Source organism: Chiloscyllium plagiosum, chromosome 50 (assembly GCF_004010195.1).
Source record: "Chiloscyllium plagiosum isolate BGI_BamShark_2017 chromosome 50, ASM401019v2, whole genome shotgun sequence".
Classification (NCBI taxonomy): Eukaryota; Metazoa; Chordata; class Chondrichthyes; order Orectolobiformes; family Hemiscylliidae; genus Chiloscyllium; species Chiloscyllium plagiosum.
This window is the reverse complement of record NC_057759.1, coordinates 3994885-4016042: the sequence shown is the minus strand read 5'-3', so window position 1 is coordinate 4016042 and position 21158 is coordinate 3994885. Positions and strand designations below refer to the sequence as shown.

At 43.2% G+C, this 21158-nt stretch overlaps 2 protein-coding genes across 2 annotated transcripts in view; both read left to right on the top strand.

Moving 5' to 3' along the window:
• The window catches only part of LOC122544514 (basement membrane-specific heparan sulfate proteoglycan core protein-like), a 172520-nt gene that overhangs the window by 3429 nt on the left and 147933 nt on the right, over nt 1-21158 (top strand). The gene's annotated exons all lie outside the window — the stretch shown is intronic.
• The window catches only part of LOC122544494 (histone H4-like), a 17565-nt gene continuing 8506 nt past the window's right edge, over nt 12100-21158 (top strand). The window contains exon 1 of the mRNA XM_043683731.1: nt 12100-12269. Coding sequence (XP_043539666.1) covers nt 12100-12269 — 170 coding nt within the window. The remainder of the gene's footprint in view (nt 12270-21158) is intronic.

Here is a 21158-nt window from a genome sequence, read left to right as displayed (position 1 = left end):
GACATTTAAAAGTGCATTGGATAGGGAGACGGAGGACAGTGGGCTAGTGTAGGTTAGGTGGGCTTGGATCGGCACAACATCGAGGGCCAAAGGGCCTGTACTGCGCTGTATTTTTCTATGGTCTATGTTCTAAGTCCACACCGATGCGCAACCCACCCAGACCCATTCTCCTACATTTACCCCTTCACCTAACATTGCAGGCAATTTAGCAAGGCCTATTCACCTAACCTGCACGTTTTTGGACTGTGGGAGGAAACCCACGCAGACACGGGGAGAATTGCAAACTCCACACAGTCAGTTGCCTGAGGCAGGAATTGAATCTGGGTATCTGGTGCTTTGAGGCAGCAGTGTTAACCACCATGCCGCCCATACTGAGGAATAAAGAAGTGATGGAAGATTAGGACACGTATTTTACTTCTGTCTTCAGAAAAGAGGACTCAAGTAATTGCCCAGTAATGTTAGAGAACTAAGGGTTCAGTGGAGGGTAAATGTGATTGAAATCAGGATCAGAAAGGAAATGGCGTTGAGGTAAATAATAATATTAAATGTAGACAAATCACTTATACTTGATCATCTACATTCCAGAGTAGTGAAAACAGGTACCCTGGAAACATTCGTTGCGTTAAGAACAAATGACAATACAGCACAGGAAGAGGCCCTTCAATCCTCCATAAATCTGTCACCATATTTTGCCCTTGTATATTAATCTGTAGCCCTCTGCTCCTTCTTATGCATGCATTTGTCTTGGAGTTTTTGAATGCAGCTGTTTTGTCAGCTTCCGCCACCACCTCTGGCAATGCATTCTAGGCACTCACTGTCATATGTGTGCAAAACCTGCCTCTCACATCTCTTTTAGATTTCCCTACCCACCCTCCACAGGCAGCTGTCTCCTATTATCTCCTGGTAATTGACCCTCCACCCAGTGAAAAAGCCTCATACCGTCCACTCTACCTATGCAATTCACAATCTTATAAACTTCGATCAGGTCGCTCCTCATCTTCCTGCATTCCAGTGAAAATAAACCCAGTCTATCCAACCGTTTTTCATAGCTAAAATCCCCCATACCAGGAAACATGGTAAACCTTTTCTGTATCCTCTCCAAACCATTCACATCCTTCTGGTGGTGAGGTGAACAAAACTTTAAACAATATTCCAAATGTGGCCTCAATAAAGTTGTATGGAGCTGCAGTATAACTTGTCTATCCTTATTCTCAATGCCCCTTGCAATGAAAAGCATGCCAAAGGCCATTTTTGCTACCTTATTGTTGCGCCTGCCGTACGGTGTGTTCAAATTCTTATATTCAGCAAAAGAACTCTGAGTTCACGCTTAATAATGATATACAATAATACTCGTTTATTTCGCAATTAATATTATACAATAAAATATACTAGAAACTGATGATAATCGCTTCAAACTATCTTATAATTTAGTTAACTTGGTATGATCATATACCAGAGAGAAAGTGAGGGCTGGAGATCAGAGTTGAAAATGTGTTGCTGGAAAAGCGCAGCAGGTCAGGCAGCATCCAAGGAACAGGAGAATCGACGTTTCGGGCATAAGCCCTTCTTCAGGAAGAAGGGCTAATGCCCGAAACGTCGATTCTCCTGTTCCTTAGATGCTGCCTGACCTGCTGCGCTTTTCCATGATCATATACCACCACGCTCGAACTTGGCCTGCTCTATGTAGGGATATCTTCTTCTTATTATTCCACTGTTCTTGGATGTGCCTTCTCTTTTGGTGGTTATTTGCAGTTAACCGTACTGATTAGGATTCTGCGGCAATTCTCACCCTTCTGAATCTTCACGCCCTTTTGGGTGAGTCATGAGGATCTGTCAATGGATTGATCAGGTTTGATTCTGTTCGATCAGACCCGACCAGGTATTGGCACCTTCATGAAAGTGTAGCCCTTAAGTATCCATTATGGAAGCTGCCTGGTGCACATAGCCCCCTCCAAATGAGGGTGCGGGGTGCCTCCGTGTCTAGCGAATTACTCGATGCTCCTGATTGTCTCGAGGGTGACATACCATTGTCCCATTCAGTGTCCAACTCCAGGTTACTGTCTGCAGCTGTCGGGGTTGTTTGCCAACTGTCTGTGGGCAGCTGCAGCCCTGTCTGCATTCTGCAGCGTGTGGATTGACACATTCACTTTAGCCAAGGCTGGTTTCCATTTCCGAGCATGTTTTAAATAATGGCCACTACATTGAAGTTCATCAGCCTGTCCAGTCACATTATCTACCTGCACTGCCACGTTCAGTGATCTGTGGACCTGCACACCCAGATCTCTGTACATATCAATACTCTGAAGGGTTCTGCCATTCACTGTATATTTTCCACCTCGACATAACACTCCAAAACGCATCACCACACATTTGTCCGGATAAAACCCCATCTGTCAATTTTCTGCCCATGCTTCCAACTGATCTATATCCTGCTCTATCCTCTGGGAATCTTCCTCAATATCCGTAACTCCACCAAACTCTATACTGTCTGTAAACATATTAATCAGACCAGCCCCGTTTTCCTCCGACTCAATAACGTAGATCACGAACAGCAGAGGTCCCAGCACTGAAAAACCAGTCGTCACCAGCCTCCATTAGACAGGCATCCTTCCAACGTCTCCTATGTCTAAGCCAGTCTGCATCCATCTTTCCAGCTCATATTTGATACCATGTGGAGAAGGGCATAAGCCCTCCTGAAGAAGGGCTTATGCCCGAAACGTCGATTCTCCTTCTCCTTTGATGCTGCCTGACCTGCTGCGCTTTTCCAGCAACACACTTTTAAGCTCCATGTACACAATATCAACTTCTCCCTCGTCAATCATCTTTGTGCCCTTCTCAAAAACTCGATCAAGTTAATGAGGCATGACTATGGTTTCGATCGCTAATAAGTCAATTTGCTTCTAAATGCATATAGATCTTTCCCTAAAGAATCATTTCCAATAAATTCCCTACCACCAACATGAGACTCACATGCCTGCAATTTCCTGGATTATCCCTGACACCCTTCTCAAACAATGAGAAATAATTGGCTCTTCTCCAGTTCTCTGGGACCTTACCTGTGTCGAAAGCAAATACAAAGATGTCTGTCAACGCTCCAGCAACTTGCTCATTGCCTCCCTCAATATTCTGGAATAGATCCATCAGGGCCCAGGGACGTATCTCTCTTAATACTTTTAAGATGCACAGCACCCATGTTTAACTGCAACTTGGCTAGGATTAATGATTATCTTCCAAAATTCTGCAGGCTTTGGAGCATGTCCGATAGATTGCAACTCTCTTTCCTTTTTACATGTCCACAGAAGTTTGTTTAGTATATCGTTACCTTCACCATAAATTTTCTCTGTTTTAAACACCGTCTGTGTTTTTTTAAAAGATGTCCAAATCTCTGACTGACCTTTGTCTGCCTTAAGTTTTGAGTTGTACAGCACTCATTGATTGCCTTTCACAACCATGGGTGATTCTGCTTTCTTGTTGAGTTTTAACCTGAATGTTTTTTTTAATTTTGCACTGATATTTTTGAGACATCTGTTTCTAAATCTGACACTGCTTATCCACCGAGAGTCTCTTTTCGTAGCCCCCTCTTATAATGATTAGAACGAGGTCAGCCAGGTGGACCTCATAAAATCTGGGTTCCCTGATTGGGGCTGATGATCTGGTCCAATCTGGGAGTTCTGACTGACAGATATAAGCAGAAATATCAGAACTTCTGTTCACATTAGGCGGTGACTCAGTTTAGCTGGGTCAGTGTTATGTACTTTGCCCAGTGAATCATTTCAGTGGTGAAAAAGGAAAAACGCACTGCTGAAGCGATTCACTTGCAAGAGTTGTCTTTGAATTTGTGGCATTATGCCGTTATTAGGAAAGCAGGACTTGTGAGATCCTGCCAAAGACTGGGCCCAGTATATCGAAAGACTAACATTGCGGCAGATGAAAAGCAATAAGCAATTTTACTGACACAGATTCGACATTTTCTTTTAGAACCTCACCCATCTCTTGTTGCTCTACACGTCGAGACCTTTTTGGTTTTGAAGACGTTCTCTTGTCGCCTTAATTACTCGTTTGTTCTTCATGTACTTTGGATTCTCCTTTACCTTATCTTCTAATGCCATATCCTGTCTCCTTTATACAATGCTAACTTAAGCACACTGTGACACCCTGTATAATCCTCAAGGAATTCACATATATGGACAGCTGCCCATACATGTCATATGCCTCCTTCCTTTCCAAGACCAGGGACTCTATATCTCTAGTCATCCAGGGTTCCCTATTTCCTAATGGAACATGCTGACACTGAACGCTCATTAACTCACTTTTGATAGCCTCTTATTTATCAGATGTCACTTCGCCTGCATTCAGCTTTCCTGAATCAACTCATGGCAGTTCCTGTCAAAGACCATCGAAATTGACCTTGCTCCAGTTGGGAAATTTAATTTGTGGACCTTTCCTCTTCCATAGCTGTCAAAAGTAATGGAATTATGGTCACCATTCACAAAGTGCTCACTTACTAACATTTCTGAGACTTGCCCTGCCTTATTTCTCAAGAGGAGAAATCTGTTCCCTCGAATATTGAGCTACAAGTCGTGTCCCTCTCTCAGCCATGTTTCTGTAATAGCTGTAATATTTCAGTCACATGCGACAAACCATGCCTTCAGTTCATTTGCCTTACTTATCAGGCTTCCTACCTTGAAATAAATGCAGTTTAACCCAGTATCCCTTGCTTCCTGCCATGCCCGCGTCTGTCCTGTCTAGTATTAGGATTACCAACACTGCCTTTGTTTTTTAATTGCTGTTGTTACCTTCTGTACTGACCTCAACCTTCTCTTTCACCTCCCCAAGTCTTTGCATTACGCCTCCCTACCAGACTAAATTAACGCCCCCCTCCACCACTACCACCCCTCCCTCAACCCCCTCCACCACCGAGCGGGTGTAGCAAAACATTCCACCAGGATATCAGTCCCCCTCCAGCCTGAATGCAACCTGTCCCTCTTGTACAGGAGATATAACTGAAGGATATAAGATGCTGAAGGGGTGATTGACAAAGGAGATGGAGAGAGAATGCTCCCTTATGTGGAACAATCTAAAAGGAGAGGGTCACTGTTTCGTGAGAATGGAATGGGACAGATTGGAAATAGAGATTGGGAAAATAGCTGATCCCGTTTCGCCCCAAGAACTGAATATAGGGGAAGGGAGCTGAGCTGAGTCGTTTGTTTCTGTGAGAAGGATATCTGGAGGGTAGCAGTCCTCTCACACTCTCTGTTACAATCTTTCTCTCTCACACAAACACACTCGTGTGGGAGAAAGAGAGAGTGAGAGTGCAAGAGTGACAGAGAGTGACGGTGTGAGAGAGAGTGAGGGTGCAAGAGAGAGTGTGAGATTGCGAGAGAGACAAAGAGTGAGGGTGTGAGGGAGACAAAGAGTGAGGGTGCGGGAGAGAGAGAGAGCGACGGTGCAGAGGAGAGAGAGAGGTGCAGGGGAGAGAGAGAATGACGGTGCGCTGTTCCGTTTGCTCTCCAGATGGTTTACATAACATCCCTTGGATCAGGAGCAGGAACAAGTCAATTGGCCCTTCAGAAAGGTCACGGTTGATCTGGTTGCTCAAGGTACTGCCTATCCTGGATAACCTCACTCCCGTTACTCATCAAGAGTAGAGTGCCTTCTGCCTTCAAAAGTATTTCAAGGCTCTGCTTTCACTGCCCTTTTGGGGAAAGAGACAGACAGCATTTGATATCATCTGCATTGTATGAGCCAGTATCAAATATCGCAAGATCAGAACAAATTGTCTTCTCATTTGTTTCACGGCTGGTTGTGGGATCTTTCTGTGCGTGAATTAAGAACAAAGAACAATACAGCACAGGAACAGGCTCTGAGACCTTCTAAGCCTGCACTGACACATTTTGCCCTTCCATTCTAAAACTGTCTTCACTCATGGGATCCATTTCCCTATATCCCCTACCTATTCATGTACTGGTCTAGATGCTTCTTGAATGCTGCTATAGTGTGTGTTTCCACCATCTCCTCTGGCAGCCTGGTCCAGGCACTCACCCACCTTTGTGTGAAAAACATACCTCACACATCTGCTTTAAACTTATGCCCTCGCACACCTTGAACTCGTGTCCCCTAGCAATTGACCCTTCGACCTTGAGAAAAAGCCTCATACTTTCCACTCTATCCATGCCATTCACAATCTTATAAAGTTTGACCAGGTCGCCCATCGGCTTCCTGCATTCCAGTGAAAACAAATCAACTCTATTCAACCTTTCCTCACAGCTAAAATCCCCCATATCAGGCAACATCCTGGTAAACCTTTTCTGTTCCCTCCCCAAAGATTCACCCTTCTTCTGAGAATGTGGTGACCAGAACTGTACGCAATATTCCCAGTGTGGCCTAATGAAAGTTCTGTAAAGCTGCAGCATAACCTGCCTATCCTTATACTCAATGAATAAAAACAAATCACTTTAGAACCATTCTGGTAAATACAGTACATAGTTTGAAACAAATTGACATTTATAGCCTTTGATATGACAATTGTTGTGAGATTTGAAAATTCATTAATTGGCTATGGAGTATTTTGAGACGTCCTGAATTTACTGCTACACTTCCCAACACTACAATGTGACCGCACTTCTGAAGGACTGAATTGGCTGTCCAGAGCTCTGTATTGGTGAAACTTGGGGCAAAAATAGGCCATTCAGTCCTTCCAGCCTGTTCTTCCGTTTCACATAGTCATTGTGTGATAACTATGTGATCTGCTTGTATTGCTCACAAGACAAAGCTTTCCACTGTGTCCCGGTACATGTGACAATAAATTCAATTCAATTCATTGTCTCTTAAACATAAAAATCCATCTCTTTCTTGAATATAATCAGCAACTTGGAATCCACAGCTTCTTGTGGTCACACACTTCACAGACTGACCAGCCTCTGCATGAAGAAATATTTCCTCATCTTAATCCTCAATGGCCTAACAACCTGTCCTCAGACTGTGTCCTCTGGTTTTAAACTCCCCAACCTGGGAAAATATCCTCCCTACAATCTAAACCCCAGAACAGTGAGCTGTCAGTCCTGTTCATGTTTCAGCCAAGTTTCTGTAAAAGCTCTGAAATCCCAATCCCATGTACTTAAACACACTCTGAGTTTATCAGCCTTATCTGGAAGACCCCTTGCACTGAAATAAATGCAATTTCGTTCTTCAGAGTTACAATGTACCCTGATTCTCTCTTTTCTTTCTTTTCTAATTGGTGTGCTCTCTTCACATTCAGAACCTTCCCCACCAACCTTTCTATTTACGCCATGACTTGTAATTCCTCCACTCTCCTCTCTATCTGTATAAAGTCTCTTTGGGTGGAACGAGCAAAGCTCCCTGCTAAGATATGGGTCCCTTTCCAGCTCGGGTAAGACCTATCCTCTTTGAACAGGTCTTTTCTGTCCCAGAGGAGACTCCAATGTGTGCAACTGGACTTGAAATCATACAGAACTGAGATTCCAGACAACATCTATGTTGATCTTAGCTGGGCAGTTGTAGGGGTGGCACAAGTTGAAGGAAAAATTGAGGACTGCAGATGCTGGAGATCAGAGTCAAAAAGTGTGGTGCTGGAAAGGTGTGGTACTGTGGTCAGGCAGCATCCGAGGAGCAGGAGAGTCGACGTTTCAAGCATAAGCCTTTCATCACATTCACGGTGAAGAGCTTATGCTCAAAACATCGACTCTCCTGCTCCTCGGCTGCTGCCTGACTGGCTGTGCTTTTCCAGCACAACACTACGTGGCACAGTTGAAGTCAACCTTCCTGAGGTAGAACAGGTAAGTGTTTGCACTTGATGCGGATAACTGGTCCCGTCTTGGAAACTGGTTTCTGCTGAGCACAGACGAGAGCATGATTTGAGGTGGGAACTTGACTGTCAGAAAAAGCTCCCAAGAAGCAGCTCCAAAGGAATTTTGAAGTCTGGCAGCACTGAGGGACTTGCATCTCAGCAAGTGCCTTCAGCTTTGAGCCAAGGGGGAAGTGGGTGGAAGTGTGGACAAGCCCCTGATCTCTCCTCGTGATGCTCTCTTGGGTGCAAAGCTCACCACCTCTTCTTGAAAGTGGTCCCTTTGAAGACAGGTGCAGGCAGCAGCCGCTTGAGTTCCTCCTCTTCACCCCCCCCTCCATTAGCCCTCCCCACCATCACCAACGACATCTGCCAACACGGATGAGGTTGGAGACGATGTGGTTTTGCCAAGAGGCTCCTTCACCTCATCCCAACAACAGTCTACTCACTCTCACTGGATGTCATTTCTCTGCTTTGCAGAGAAGATTTACCAGGATGTTGCCTGGAATGGAGAATACTTCGTACGAGGATAGGTTGAGAGTGATAGGCCTTTTCTCGTTGGAACGGCGAAGGATGAGGGGTGACTTGATAGAGGTTTATAAGATGATCAGAGGAATAGATAGAGTAGACAGTCAGAAACTTTTTCCCCGGGTACAACAGAGTGTTACAAGGGGACATAAATTTAAGGAGAAGGGTGGAAGGTATAGGGGAGATGTCAGGGGTGGGTTCTTTACCCAGAGAGTGGTGGGGGCATGGAATGCGCTGCCTGTGGGAGTGGCAGAGTCAGAATCATTGGTGCCTTTATGCGGCAATTGGATAGGTACATGGATGGGTGCTTAAGCTAGGACAAATGTTCAGCACAACATCGTGAGCCGAAGGGCCTGTGCTGTGCTGTATTGTTCTATGTTCTATAACCTGTGGAACGACTCTTAAGCCCATCTATCCTACATTATTCCATTTTCCTCCATATGTTGATCCAAAGACGACTCAAATACCCTTGAAGCTGGCGACTCTACTACTTTGCGTTCCATGTCCCATACTACTCTGAGTAAAGAAATTACTTCTGACATCTGTCCTATGTCTATCAACCCTCAGCTTAAAGCTATGTTCCCTCCTGCTAGTCATCACTATTCGAGGCAAAAACACTCTCACTGTCCACCCTGTCTAACCCTCTGATTAACTTATATGCCACAATTAAGTTACCCCTCAACCTTATTCTCTATTGAAAACAGTCTCAAGTCCCTCAACCTTTTCCCAGAAGACCTGCCCTCCAAACCAGGCAAAATCTTCGTACATCTTCTTGAAACCCCTTCCATAGCTTCCACATCCTTCCTATGATGCAGTAACCAGAACGGTACACAATACTCCAAGTGCGGCTACACCAAAGGTTTATACAACTGCAACACGACATTATGGTTCTGAAACACGATCCCTCTATTAATAAAAGGTAATACACCGAATGCCTTCTTAACGACCCTACCAACCTGGGTGACAACCTTCAGGGATCTATGAACATAGACAACGAGATCTCTCTACTCATTTACACGAAAAAGAATCTTACCATTAGCCCAGTACTCATTATTCCTGTTGCTCCTTCCAAAGTGAATCATCTCACAATTCTCCGCATTAAACTTCATTTGCCACCTCTTAGCCCAGCTCTGCAGCTTATCTATACCTCTCTGTAACCTGCAACATCCTTCACCACTATCCACAACTCAACTGATCTTAATGTTTTCCACAAAAGTGCTAACTCAACCTTCTGTGCCCTCATCCATGTCATTTAAAAAAAATGACAAACAGCAGTGGCCCCAAAGCCCGTCCTTGTGGTACACCACTGGTAATTTAACTCCAGGATGAACATTTCCCATTAACCATCACCACCATCCTCTTTCAGGTAAACAATTTCTGATCAAAACTGCTAAATTATCCTTAATCCCATGCCTCTGTGCAATAGTCCACCATGGGGAAACCTATCATATGCCTTACTGAGATGCATATACACATCAACCGCTTTACCCTCATCACTTGTTTGATCACCTTCTCAAAGAACTCAATGAGTCTTGGGAGGCACAATCTCCCCTTCACAAAACCGTGTTGACTATCCCTAATCAACGTATTTCTCTCCAGATAATTAAAATAGTATATCTTATAACCTTTTCCAAAACATTACCAAAACCCAAAGTAAAGTTCACTTTTCAATAATTACCAAGGTTTTCTCTACTCCGAGGGGGCAGCATTTGCTATCCTCCAGATATCCTAAATTAATCTATACCATTTGCCAGCAGCTGGCTCATACCCATCGAAACCTTTGCTATTCATAAACCCATCCAGATGCCTTCTAAATCTTGCAATTGAACCCATCTTCAACACTTCATTTGGCAGCTTATTCCATACATGCACCACCCACTGTATGAGAAAGGTCCCCCTTTGGTCCCTTTTGAATCTTTCCTCCCTCACTTTAAATCTATGCCCTCTTGTTTTGTATCCCCATACGCTGGGGATAAGACCTTGGCCATTCACTCTCTCTATGCTCCTCATGATTTTATACACCTCTGTTATAAACCTTCAGCCTCGAACGTTCCAGGGAAAATAGACCCAGCTCACTCAATGTGTCCACACAGCTTACATCCTCCAACCCTGGCAGCATCTTTGTTAATTTTTTCTCAAATTTCTCAACATCTTGCGGATGTCATTATTCTCAATTTGCTGAACCAATGTCCTGTATTGCCATAACATGAAAACCCAACTCATATATTCAATGCACTGACCATGAAAGGCAAGCGTACCAAATGTCCTCTTCACCTTGCTCCCCACCTGCAATGCCACCTTCAATGATCTGTAAACCTGCATACCAAGGACTCTTTGTCTGACAATACTCCTCAGAACCTACCATCAAGTGTATACGTCCTTTCCAAATTTGTGTTATGAAAAGGCAACACCTCACATTTATCTCAATTGAACTCCTTCTGCCACTCTTCAGCCCATCTAATCAAGGTTCTGTTGTAACCTGAGGTGACGTAATTCACTGTCCACTTTGTCATCAATTGTGTTGTTGTCTGCAAATTTACAAATCATGCCTTTTATATTCACATCATTTACATAAGGAAAAGCCATGGATGCAGCATCGATCCTTGTGTCACCCTGCTGATCCCAGGCCTTCTCTCTGAAAAGCAACCCACCATCATCTGTCTCCTACCTTCCAATGAATTGTGTGTCCAATGGCTCGCTCAACAGTCTACATTTGGAACCTTGTCAAACATTTTTCTGACGTCTATATAGACAACATCCACCACTCTGCCTTTATCAATTTTTTTTCTCTCTTCTCGAAAAATTCAATCAAGTTATTGAGATACGACTTTCCTCACACTACACCATGCTGCTGGTTACTGTATCTTGTTGATAGTAGACAGGCTTTGGGGAGTCCAAAGATGTGTTACTCACTGCACGCTTCCCAGCCTCTGATCTGCTCTTGTAGCTATTGTGTTTATATGGTGGGTCTAATTTAATTTCTGGTCAAAGATAACTGCAGGATCTTAATCGAAGGGGGATTCAGTGATGGTATTAATATTGATTGTTAAGTGCTGTTGGTTAGATTTTCTCTTAACGGTAATCCTCAGGATGTTAATCATGGATGAATCAGTGATGCAAACACTATTGAGGGGGAGATGATTAGATTCTTTTAATCACAGCAACCCAGATGTTATTGTGGAGGGGGGAGGATGGGTTCAGTGATGGTAGCACCATTGAGCATTAAGGTGCCGATGGTTGTGGTCTCTCAACATAGCCTCCAGAATGTTGATAATGGGGACCATGAAGGAGATGATGGATAACTTATCTCTCAATGGTAACCCCAGCATGTTGATAAGTGGGGGATTTAGTAATAATACACAACTGGACACCGAAGGGTGGTGGTTTTATTCTCTCTCAATGGTAACCTCCACGGCCACACCACCCCTAATGCTGAAAGTGGGAGGAATCAGTGATGGCAATATTTTTGAAAGTGGTGGTGCTGGTGAGATTCTCTCTCAATAGTAACCTCAGGATATTGATATTGAGGCGATTCAGAGATCGTAACACAATTAAATGTCAAGAGGGCGATGGTTCAATTCTCTCTTATTAGAGATAGTCATTGATTGCAATTTTTGAAGTGGGAATGTTACTTACCACTCATCAACCTTGAGTTGTCAGAGTGGCAAGCTACTGCAACACGCTGATTTCAGTTCGTTCCCTTGTGGCTGCGTGTGTTTTAGTACGGATTAGGTTTCTCAGTGGAGACTGGAGCTACAGCACTAACGATGGAGCCAATGTGGGACAGATTCTTAACGGTCAACCGGATCACTCTTAGCTGCGATGCCGGTCGACAGCTACGTTCGACGACCTATAATTTGATCGTAAACAACATTATCGAAGAGTTCAAGGGGAAGACTTACATTATAGAAGCTGCTAGACAGGAGGATGATGGGGAGTACAGATGCCAAACTTCCACATCGACCCACAAAACACCCTACAGTCATAGCAATCTTGTGAGAATATCCTGTGAGGCTCATCACTCTTAGATAAACCAATCTCTTTGTTGGGGTGTTTCAAATAATTCCTCAAGATAGACAAGGATTCGAATAGTAAGGATACTGGTCTTCTCATGGGGTAGCACCAATGCAGCTGTGATGCACAAAGGTTCATGAATATTAACTGAATCCACTGACAGTGACCTTCACCCATCTTGTCTACCCCACCCCCCTCCTCAATCCTGTCTCAGGCATTGCTGCCACATTGTGAGCCACATACCTTGAACTGGGTAGCTTGCCCACTCGAAGTTTGGTGACAATTGGATCTGGAAAGGGAAGGGTTAAGAACAGGCAGTGGTCTCCAGGAAGGACTCTTCTGAGGATGGCAAGTGCGTGGGTGGCATGGTTTTGACAGAGACTGGATCGCTTTTACCCAATGACTCTCAAAGGGAAGCGGGGGGATTGGAAGCCACCCTGTGGATTGCCTCTTTGGGCCGCTCCAATTCCGAATCTGTGATATGACCAGTACATATGACCCTGCCCCTTAGGTTCTGATATAGCTTCTCACTAAATCCATCAAAGCGGAGAACAGAGGACTGAGCGGGGCTATCCAATTGAATGACAGAGCTCTCTCAAATGGCCGAATGACCTACTCCTGTTCCGATTTTCGATATATCTATCATCCTCACCCAACACTTCAGCCTTCTACGTAACTGCCTCTTTCCTCCCATTTCTGTCTTTTCAATGACAGTTTGTGTGACAGTCTCGCGATTTTGAGTGCATTATTTTATATTTTACACCTCTGAGAATTTTAAGTTTCCATATCAAATCCTCCTGGCTTGGAGTCTTCACGAATTGAAAGAAAAACAAGAAGAAAATATACTGCTTGTGCACTCCCAGAGGAAAAAAAAAGATCTGAACTGAAACAATCTCGTGCTAAAAGAAAACCAGCTCCCTTTTAAAATCAAATTCCTGGTTACTTCCCAATTTAAGTCAAAACAACGCTCACGGTTTAATGCAGATACCAAGTCTGTTATTGACAAAAAAACGTCATACTCCATTATAGCCTGAGCGTTGAAGTTTCTTATCCATGGAATCTTGCCTGTAAACCTCTTCTGTGCTCCCCCAACCCCCGCCCCAATCTCCATTATGTTATTATAACATGGTGCCAACAAGTATGTACACTACTCCAGCTGAGGTCTAACTGCTGTCTTGTAAATGTTTAAAGTCATCGCCCTGCTGTCGGGCTCTGCAACTGCATTAATAAAGCCAAAGGAAATGTGTGCTGTATTAACTGCTCTCCCCTTGTCCTGCCATCTTCACTGATCTGCGCACATGTACCCCAGCTCCGTCTGCTCCTGTACCCCCCTTTAGAATTGTATCCCAATACTTTTTATTGTCTTTCAATGTTCATCCTACCAAAGTGGAACACCTCACACTTCTCTTAACATGGAATTGTACCTGCCACCGCTCTGTCCACTCCATCAACTTGTCCATGTCCTATTGGATTTCCGCAACATTTCTCCTCATAGTTTTTGATTCTGCTAAGTGTTTATGCAATCTGCAAACTTGGAAAAGCTTTAACTGCACAGCAGATCCAGATGATTAATTAATCCGGCCCTAAAGAGTGATCAGGTCAGTTGTCTGAGGAGTGGGAGATGGAGTTTAATTTGGATAAATATGATGTGTTGCATTTTGGTAAAACAAACAAGGACAGGGCTTCTGCAATTAAAAGGTATTTAGGTAAAATAGCTGATCAGAGAGACTCAGGGATTCAGGAGCATATTTGTTTTTTTCAAAATGTGCATCACAGGTAGACAGGATCGTTGAAGTTGGCATTGAACATGTTTATCTTCATTGTTCAGACCTTTGAAAATCGGAATTGGATGTCATGTTGAGGTGGTGCAGTACATTGGTGAGGTCTCTTCTGGAGCACTGTGTCCAGTTCTGGTTGCCCTGTTATAGAAAAGATATTATTAAGCAGAAGAGGATACAGAAAATAAAACCGCGTATTGCTGGGAATGGAGGGTTAGAGTTATAAAAAGAGGTTTTAATAGGCTGGAGTGTACGAGGTTGAGGGGTGACCTTATAGAGGTTTATAAAATCATGAGTGGATGGCAGGTGTCTTTTTTCCCTAAGTGTGGGGAATTTCAAGACTAGTGGGCATATTTTTTAAGATGAGAGGAAAGAGATTTAACAAGGACATGAAGGACAATTGATTTTAGATAGAGTGGTTCGTGTGTGGAATGAACTTCCAGAGGACGTGATGGATGTGGGTACGGTTGTAATGTTTAAAAGAAAATGGCTAAGTACATTAATTAAAAACAAACTTTTGCAAGGATATGAGCCAGGCACAGGCAGACAGTACGAATTCACTCTGGGATTATGATCAGCATGGACGTGTTGGACCGAAGTGTCTATTTCTGTTTTGTATGGATCTATAACTTGAAGACTGTATGATTCTGAGTTTAATGAATTATTTTAATCTTTTTAACCCCCACCCCCCCAACACACTTAGCAGTTTCTCTTCCACGGTCAATGCAGGATATTAGGAAGTGGTTCTCCTTTCCCAACATGAACAGCACAGAAACAATAGCTAATCTCAGCAATATCTGTTCCGTACATAGCAGGCATTGACTGCTATATCAGGACAGCAGTGACTTGTGACACTTGCGTTATCAAATTCTTGAGATGTGGGATCCGATTTCGGCCGTTCAGCCCATTGCGTCTGCTCCAGTGTTCAATGATGTCGTGGCCAGTCTGATCATCCACAACTCTATTCTCCCCAGTCACTTTGGATTCACCATCACAATTAAAAGTTTTATCCTTGGATACACTCAATGATCAAGCTTCAACAGCCCTCTGCGGTGAAGAATACTGCAGACTCACTCCCCACGGACAGAAGGAATTCCTTCTCATCTCCATATTCACTGGGTACCGCCAAACCCCCTGAATCTGAGACGATGCCACTCTGGCCCCAGGCTCTCTCACACAAGGGAATTCAATCTCGCTCCGCATCTATGCTGTAGGACCCTTGAAGATTATTCAATAATGTCACCTCTCCTTGTTGTAAACTCCAATTACTCAAGATAACCCTCATTGGACAGTCCCTCTATACCTAGATTAGCTGAGTGAACCTTCTGCGGACTGCCTCGAATGCTTATCTAACCTTCCTCCGATATGAGGCCCAAGCTGTTCACTGGACCGTAGCTGTAGTCTGACAACTGAGTTGGCTGTGTCGCTTTAACAAAATCTCCCCCCTTTTATAGTCCATTTCCTTTGAAATGAAGACAATTTGTGTTCCCTGTATCCCACTGAATTTGCATGCTTGCTTTTATTTGTGATTCACGGCTAAGGACTCCTCAAATTCTATGATCCATAGCTTTCTGCAGTCTTTTTCCATTTAAACAATACCCAGCTCCCCTATCTTTCCTCTCAATGGGATGCACCCGTCTTGAGGATTACAGATTTTTTTTTCTGTATTTCAGATGGTAGGCTGAAATAGGGAAAAGACACTGTGAAAGAAAAGCTCGGTGCCTCTTTTGGAAATTTGTTCTATACTCGTCAGTTGAAGGGTTGGTTACACAGCTGCTTGCTTAAGCAGTAGGGAAAGTCACGTAGGATGATGAGGTGGGCGTGTAAGAGTAGGGACTGGGTTGTCAGCAAGTAGCTGTTTGGTCTGGTTGGTTCTTAGGCCCCGTTATTAATTCAAGTCATTTTTTACTTGACAGATCCAGATTCGACTATGAGTATTAAATCTGAGCCAGAACCTCTGTGGTATGAACCGAAACTGAAGTTGAGTTGTCAGTTCCATGTGCAATATGAATCCATTTACACATTTTCTCGGGAAGGTTCTGTTGGGGCTGAGATACAGACAAGAAATCGAAGTGTTTCTTTTGAAAAGGAACGGTTTACGTTTGAGAATACAGTACAGTATCGATGCCAAATGCAGTTTGTTAAGCATCCCAATGTTCCAGTATACACGTCAGCTTACAATATAAGGGTTAGAAGCAGAACACGGCCATTCATTCCCTTGAAAGCTTGCTTCCCCCATTCCATACGACTGTGGCTGATCATATCTCAGCCTCATCTCCACCTCCACGCCCCCATTCCCTTTAACCCGTCATGTTGACTTGAAACGATGGTCATTATTGAACCCTCAACATGTCCCTGACACTCCCAATTCCGACGTCAGGCTGACAGGTCTATAATTCCAAGTGGATGTAGTCTTTATAGACTTTAGCGAGGCCTTTGCTAAGTTGCTGTGGGGCAGTCTAGTCACGACGGTTATTATCCAGGGTGAGCAGGCCTTTTTTGGATTCAAAATTGGCTCGGTTCTAGGAAGCAGAGAGTGATATTTGTAGGTTGTTTCTCAGACTGAAGGCCTGGGCCTTGTGGTGCGCCGCAGGATTCGGTGCTGGGACATTTCCTATTTGTTATTTGTACAAATGATCTGGCTGTAAATATACAAGGCATGAATAATTGGTTGGTGGATGATACAAAATTAGAAGGTGCTGTTGACAATAATGAAGGTTATCAAACATAACAGAGGGATCTTGATCAGATGAGGAAGAAGTCTGAAGATTGGCAAAATCAAAACTTCTTCTGACTGCTTCTCAAGTTTATTAAGTGTTCTGGCATCCTCCACAACCTCTGGGGAGGTCGGAGTGGTGAATTTCTACAGATTCATGCCTCCCTTACCCGACTCCCAACTTTCAGAAAAGGGATCCCTCCTTATCTCTGCTTTCAGTCTGCTCAGCCCCTTATCCTGAAATAATGACCTCCCATTCTAGATTGACTCACAGGAGGAAACATCCTCTCTCCAGTTTCTTTGTCGACCCCACCCCATCCTTTCGCATTTTATATCCCTCAAGTGGTTCTCTTCTCATTCTTCTAAACTACACAGAGTATAGGCCAAAACCAGTTAATCTCTCCACATTAGATAAAACCCTTGAATAGACTGAGTGAATATCCGCTGAACCGCCTCCAATGCAATTCCATACCTCTCAAGTAAATGGACCAAACCACTACGCAGATCTCCGGATCCAAAAACCCAAATGCCTTGTACAGTTTCAGCAATATTTCCCTACTCATTTATACCATTCTTTCAGCAATTGCCAGCTGCCTTCCTTATTACCTGCTGTAAGAAGATCCATGCACAAGGCCACCCAGATCACTCTCTACCGAATCACTCTGAAGTTTCACTCTATTTGAATAATAAGTTGCATTTTTATTCCTTCGTCCAGAATGGGTGCATCAAATGTCAAATTTTGTCTCTATCGCCTAACTTATTCTGTTCCATTTATAAATGTCTTATTTCGAGCTTGCAACTTATGGTTTCCCAACTATTTTAGCGCCTTCTGCAAATTTGGCTGGAGTACCTTCTATCCCTGTGTCTAAATCAGGAATACAGATTCTAAATATTTGGAGACAAAGGCTTAAAACTGTGAGTTGCACTCATTATATCCCATTCATACAGAAAAAAAAAATCCATTAATCCTGACTCTGTTCTCTGTTTGCGAGCCAATCCGCAATCTAAATTAATGTTATTCACCGAATTTGATGTGAATACTATTTCGGAATTTCGTCGCCCAATTTGATTGATTTTATTCCCATCAAATTTAGAGGGAAATATATTTCGGCAGCTGAAAGGATGCCACTGAGTGATTGGCATTATTAAAGCAGTAATAATCTGAGCGGTTAATTCTAGCTGATAATGGGACAGTATTGGCTCTGGTATCAATTACTGCCTATAATGCTTGTGGTTTAATCCATCAACCATCTCCTTGATACTCCTAATTCCGACGTCAGGCTATCTGGCCTATAATGCCCAATGTATGTTGTCTGTATGGATTTTGAAAAGGTCCCACACGGCAGACTAGTCACAAAGGTTAGGTCGCCTGCGATCCAGGGAAACCTAACTAATTGGACTCTAATTTTGCTGAATTCTAGGAAGCAGAGAGTGATGTTTGAAGTTCTTTTTCTCGGACTGGAAGCCTGTGACTAGTGGTACGCCACAGGGGTCGGTGTCATGACCTTTGTTATTTACCTAAATGATCTGGATGCGAATGTACAAGGCATAATTAGTAAGTTGGTTGATAATACAAAATTAGAAGTTATTCATGATAGCAAGGAAGATGTTATTAATATTGCAGAGGGATCTTGATCAGATGGGAAAGTGGGCTAAAGATTGGCAAATGCAATTCGATACAGATAAGTGTGAGGTGTCACACTTTAGAAAGTCAACCCAAGGTAGGGAATAGAGGATTTTAGGAGTACAAACATATAATTTGTTGAAGGCAGCATGATAGGGCGACAAGGTGGTTAAGAAGGCATTTAGCATATTGGCCTTCGTCGCTTGAGGCATTGAACATAGAAGTTGGCACTTTATGTTACAGTTGTATAAGTTGTTGGTGAGGCTGCGATTGTAGTATTATGTACAGTTGTGATCACCATGTTATAAGAAAACATAGTTAAAGTGGAAAGCGTGCAAAAACAGTTTTATAGCGACGTTGCCAGGACGAGTAGGTTTGAGTTAGAGGAAGAGGTTGTCCAGGATAGATTTTATTCCTTGGAACGTGACAGCATGAGGGTTGATCGCATTAAGGTGTACAAATCATTAGGGGCACGGACAGGATGAATGCAGATAGTTTTTTTTTTTCCAGGGATGAGGAAATGAAAACAAGAGGGCACACATTTTACGTGAGAGGGGAAAGATTTAAGAAGGACTTGAGGGACAACGTTTTCACACAGACATTGGCGCGTATATGGAATGGACTGGCAGAGAAAGTGGTTCAGGCAGGTACAATAGTAACATTTAAAAAAGACATTTGGATAGGTATATGGATCGGAAGTGTTTAGAGGGATGTGGACCAAGTGAGAGCAATTGTAACTAGATTAGCGGGAACCATAGTTGGCATGGACCAGTTTGGGCCGACTGTCCTATTTCCCTGTTGTATTACTTGATGATCCTACGCCCCTTTTTAAATAGTAAGGTTGCATCATCAATCATCAAGTATGCAGGCACTTTCCCAGCATATGTTGGATCCTGGAACATGGTCACTAATGTATCAATCTAAGACTAATTCCTTAACCACTCTGGGGTGTAGATTGTCAGGCCCTGAGGATCAATCTCCTTTCAAATCCATTAATTTCCCCAGCAAAAAAGCTTTACTTCCTCCCTCACATCAACCTCTGCCTTCCCCATCATTTCCAGTACAGTTTTAAAACGCTGCTGTGTTGTGAAGTTTGAAGACGTACACTGTACCTTTTAGAGAGAGAATGTTGTTCTGAACTGAGTGATTACAAACCCCTGTATGTGACTGGATGGAACTCCCAAGGTATACTGAAAAATTGAAAATAATTAACATTTAACTGTGAAATGGATACCTGAGCTTTGTATGCTGTTTTGACAACAATTCAAATTTAACCAATCAGTTTTAATTAAGTCAGGGGATACTAAAACCATATCGAGTTTGATCTTATTGTTTTTCCAACATCTACCAAATGAGACAATCCGATTAGGGTGATATAAGAGTGAAGACATTTTGAAATTGATCGGAGACCTGCAAGAAAATTAACTGCCTTAATCACATCGTAGTCTTAAAGAAATCAGAAAAAGAAACTCTATCAAAAGTATCTTTTGATGTAAAGTTTATTCGCAGTGAAAAGAAAGAAGATGACCCAGGTAGCTGAGCAGCAGGAAAACTGAAGACAGCGGGGAACACAGAGACTGTGTGGTCTTGAGATTAAGCTCATGCAAAGGGAAATAAGTGTGTTAGTGGGACAGCATTTTTTGAAGAGGTGGAGCGAGATATTATGTAGTTGAGAAACGGGGGCTTCCATTTGTAAAAGTTGTTGTTTAGTGTTCAGTATTAGAGTTATGAAAATAAATTGTTATTTTTCTTTAAATAGTAGAAATTAGGAATTCCCTGACACTCACGCGCATGTTATTAGATTAAATGCCGAGGTGAGCTTTTCTGGGTGTATAGTTTTAATTAACAGAGGGTTACTTTGGCCCAGAGGGCTTATTGCCATGCTGTATTATTCTATGATTCTACTTTCCCTTTTTAAGTAGTAAGGTTGCACCAGCAGCCATCCAATCCATAGGCACTTTTCCACAGTCTGTTGGGTCCTTGAACACTGTCACCAATGCAACCAATGCGTGTAATTTGATTGTTCTCAGGCTGTGAAGACCACAAGACGTAAGAATGGGAGAAGGCCATTCAGCCAATCGAATCTGATCCACTATTTAACAGTAACGTTTTTGATCTAAGCATCCTGCACTCCACCCTCCAGTCTTCACCCCCACGCTGCCCCATCCCAGTGCTCCAGCTACACCCCATCACCCTCGATATCCCTTCCTGATTAAATGCCTCTTCATCTCTGCTTGAATATACCTCATGACACAGCCTCAACATCCCTGTGTGGTAAAGAATTCCACAGATCGGCTCCACTCACAGAGAATAAATTCCTCCCCATCTCTATCTTCTATGAGCAAAGTCCCTTATTCTGAGACAATGCCCCTCTGGTCCTAGACTCTTCCACACAAGGGGAAACGAATTCTTTCTATCTCTCATTTCAATTCCCTCTATGAATCTTCAATCAGGTCACCTCTCATTCTTTGAAACGCCAATGAGAACAGGCCCGATCCGCTCAAACCTTTCCTCGTCAGTAACTCTCTGCATCTCCAGGATTAACTGAGTGAACATTCTCTGGACTGCCTCACTGCCCAGATTAGGTTTCCTCCGAAACTGGGACCCAGAGCTGACCACACTATTTCAAATTTTAAAAAAAAATATTAGATTAAAATAATTTTCCGCGTTTTGGTAAAAACAAATCAAGGCATG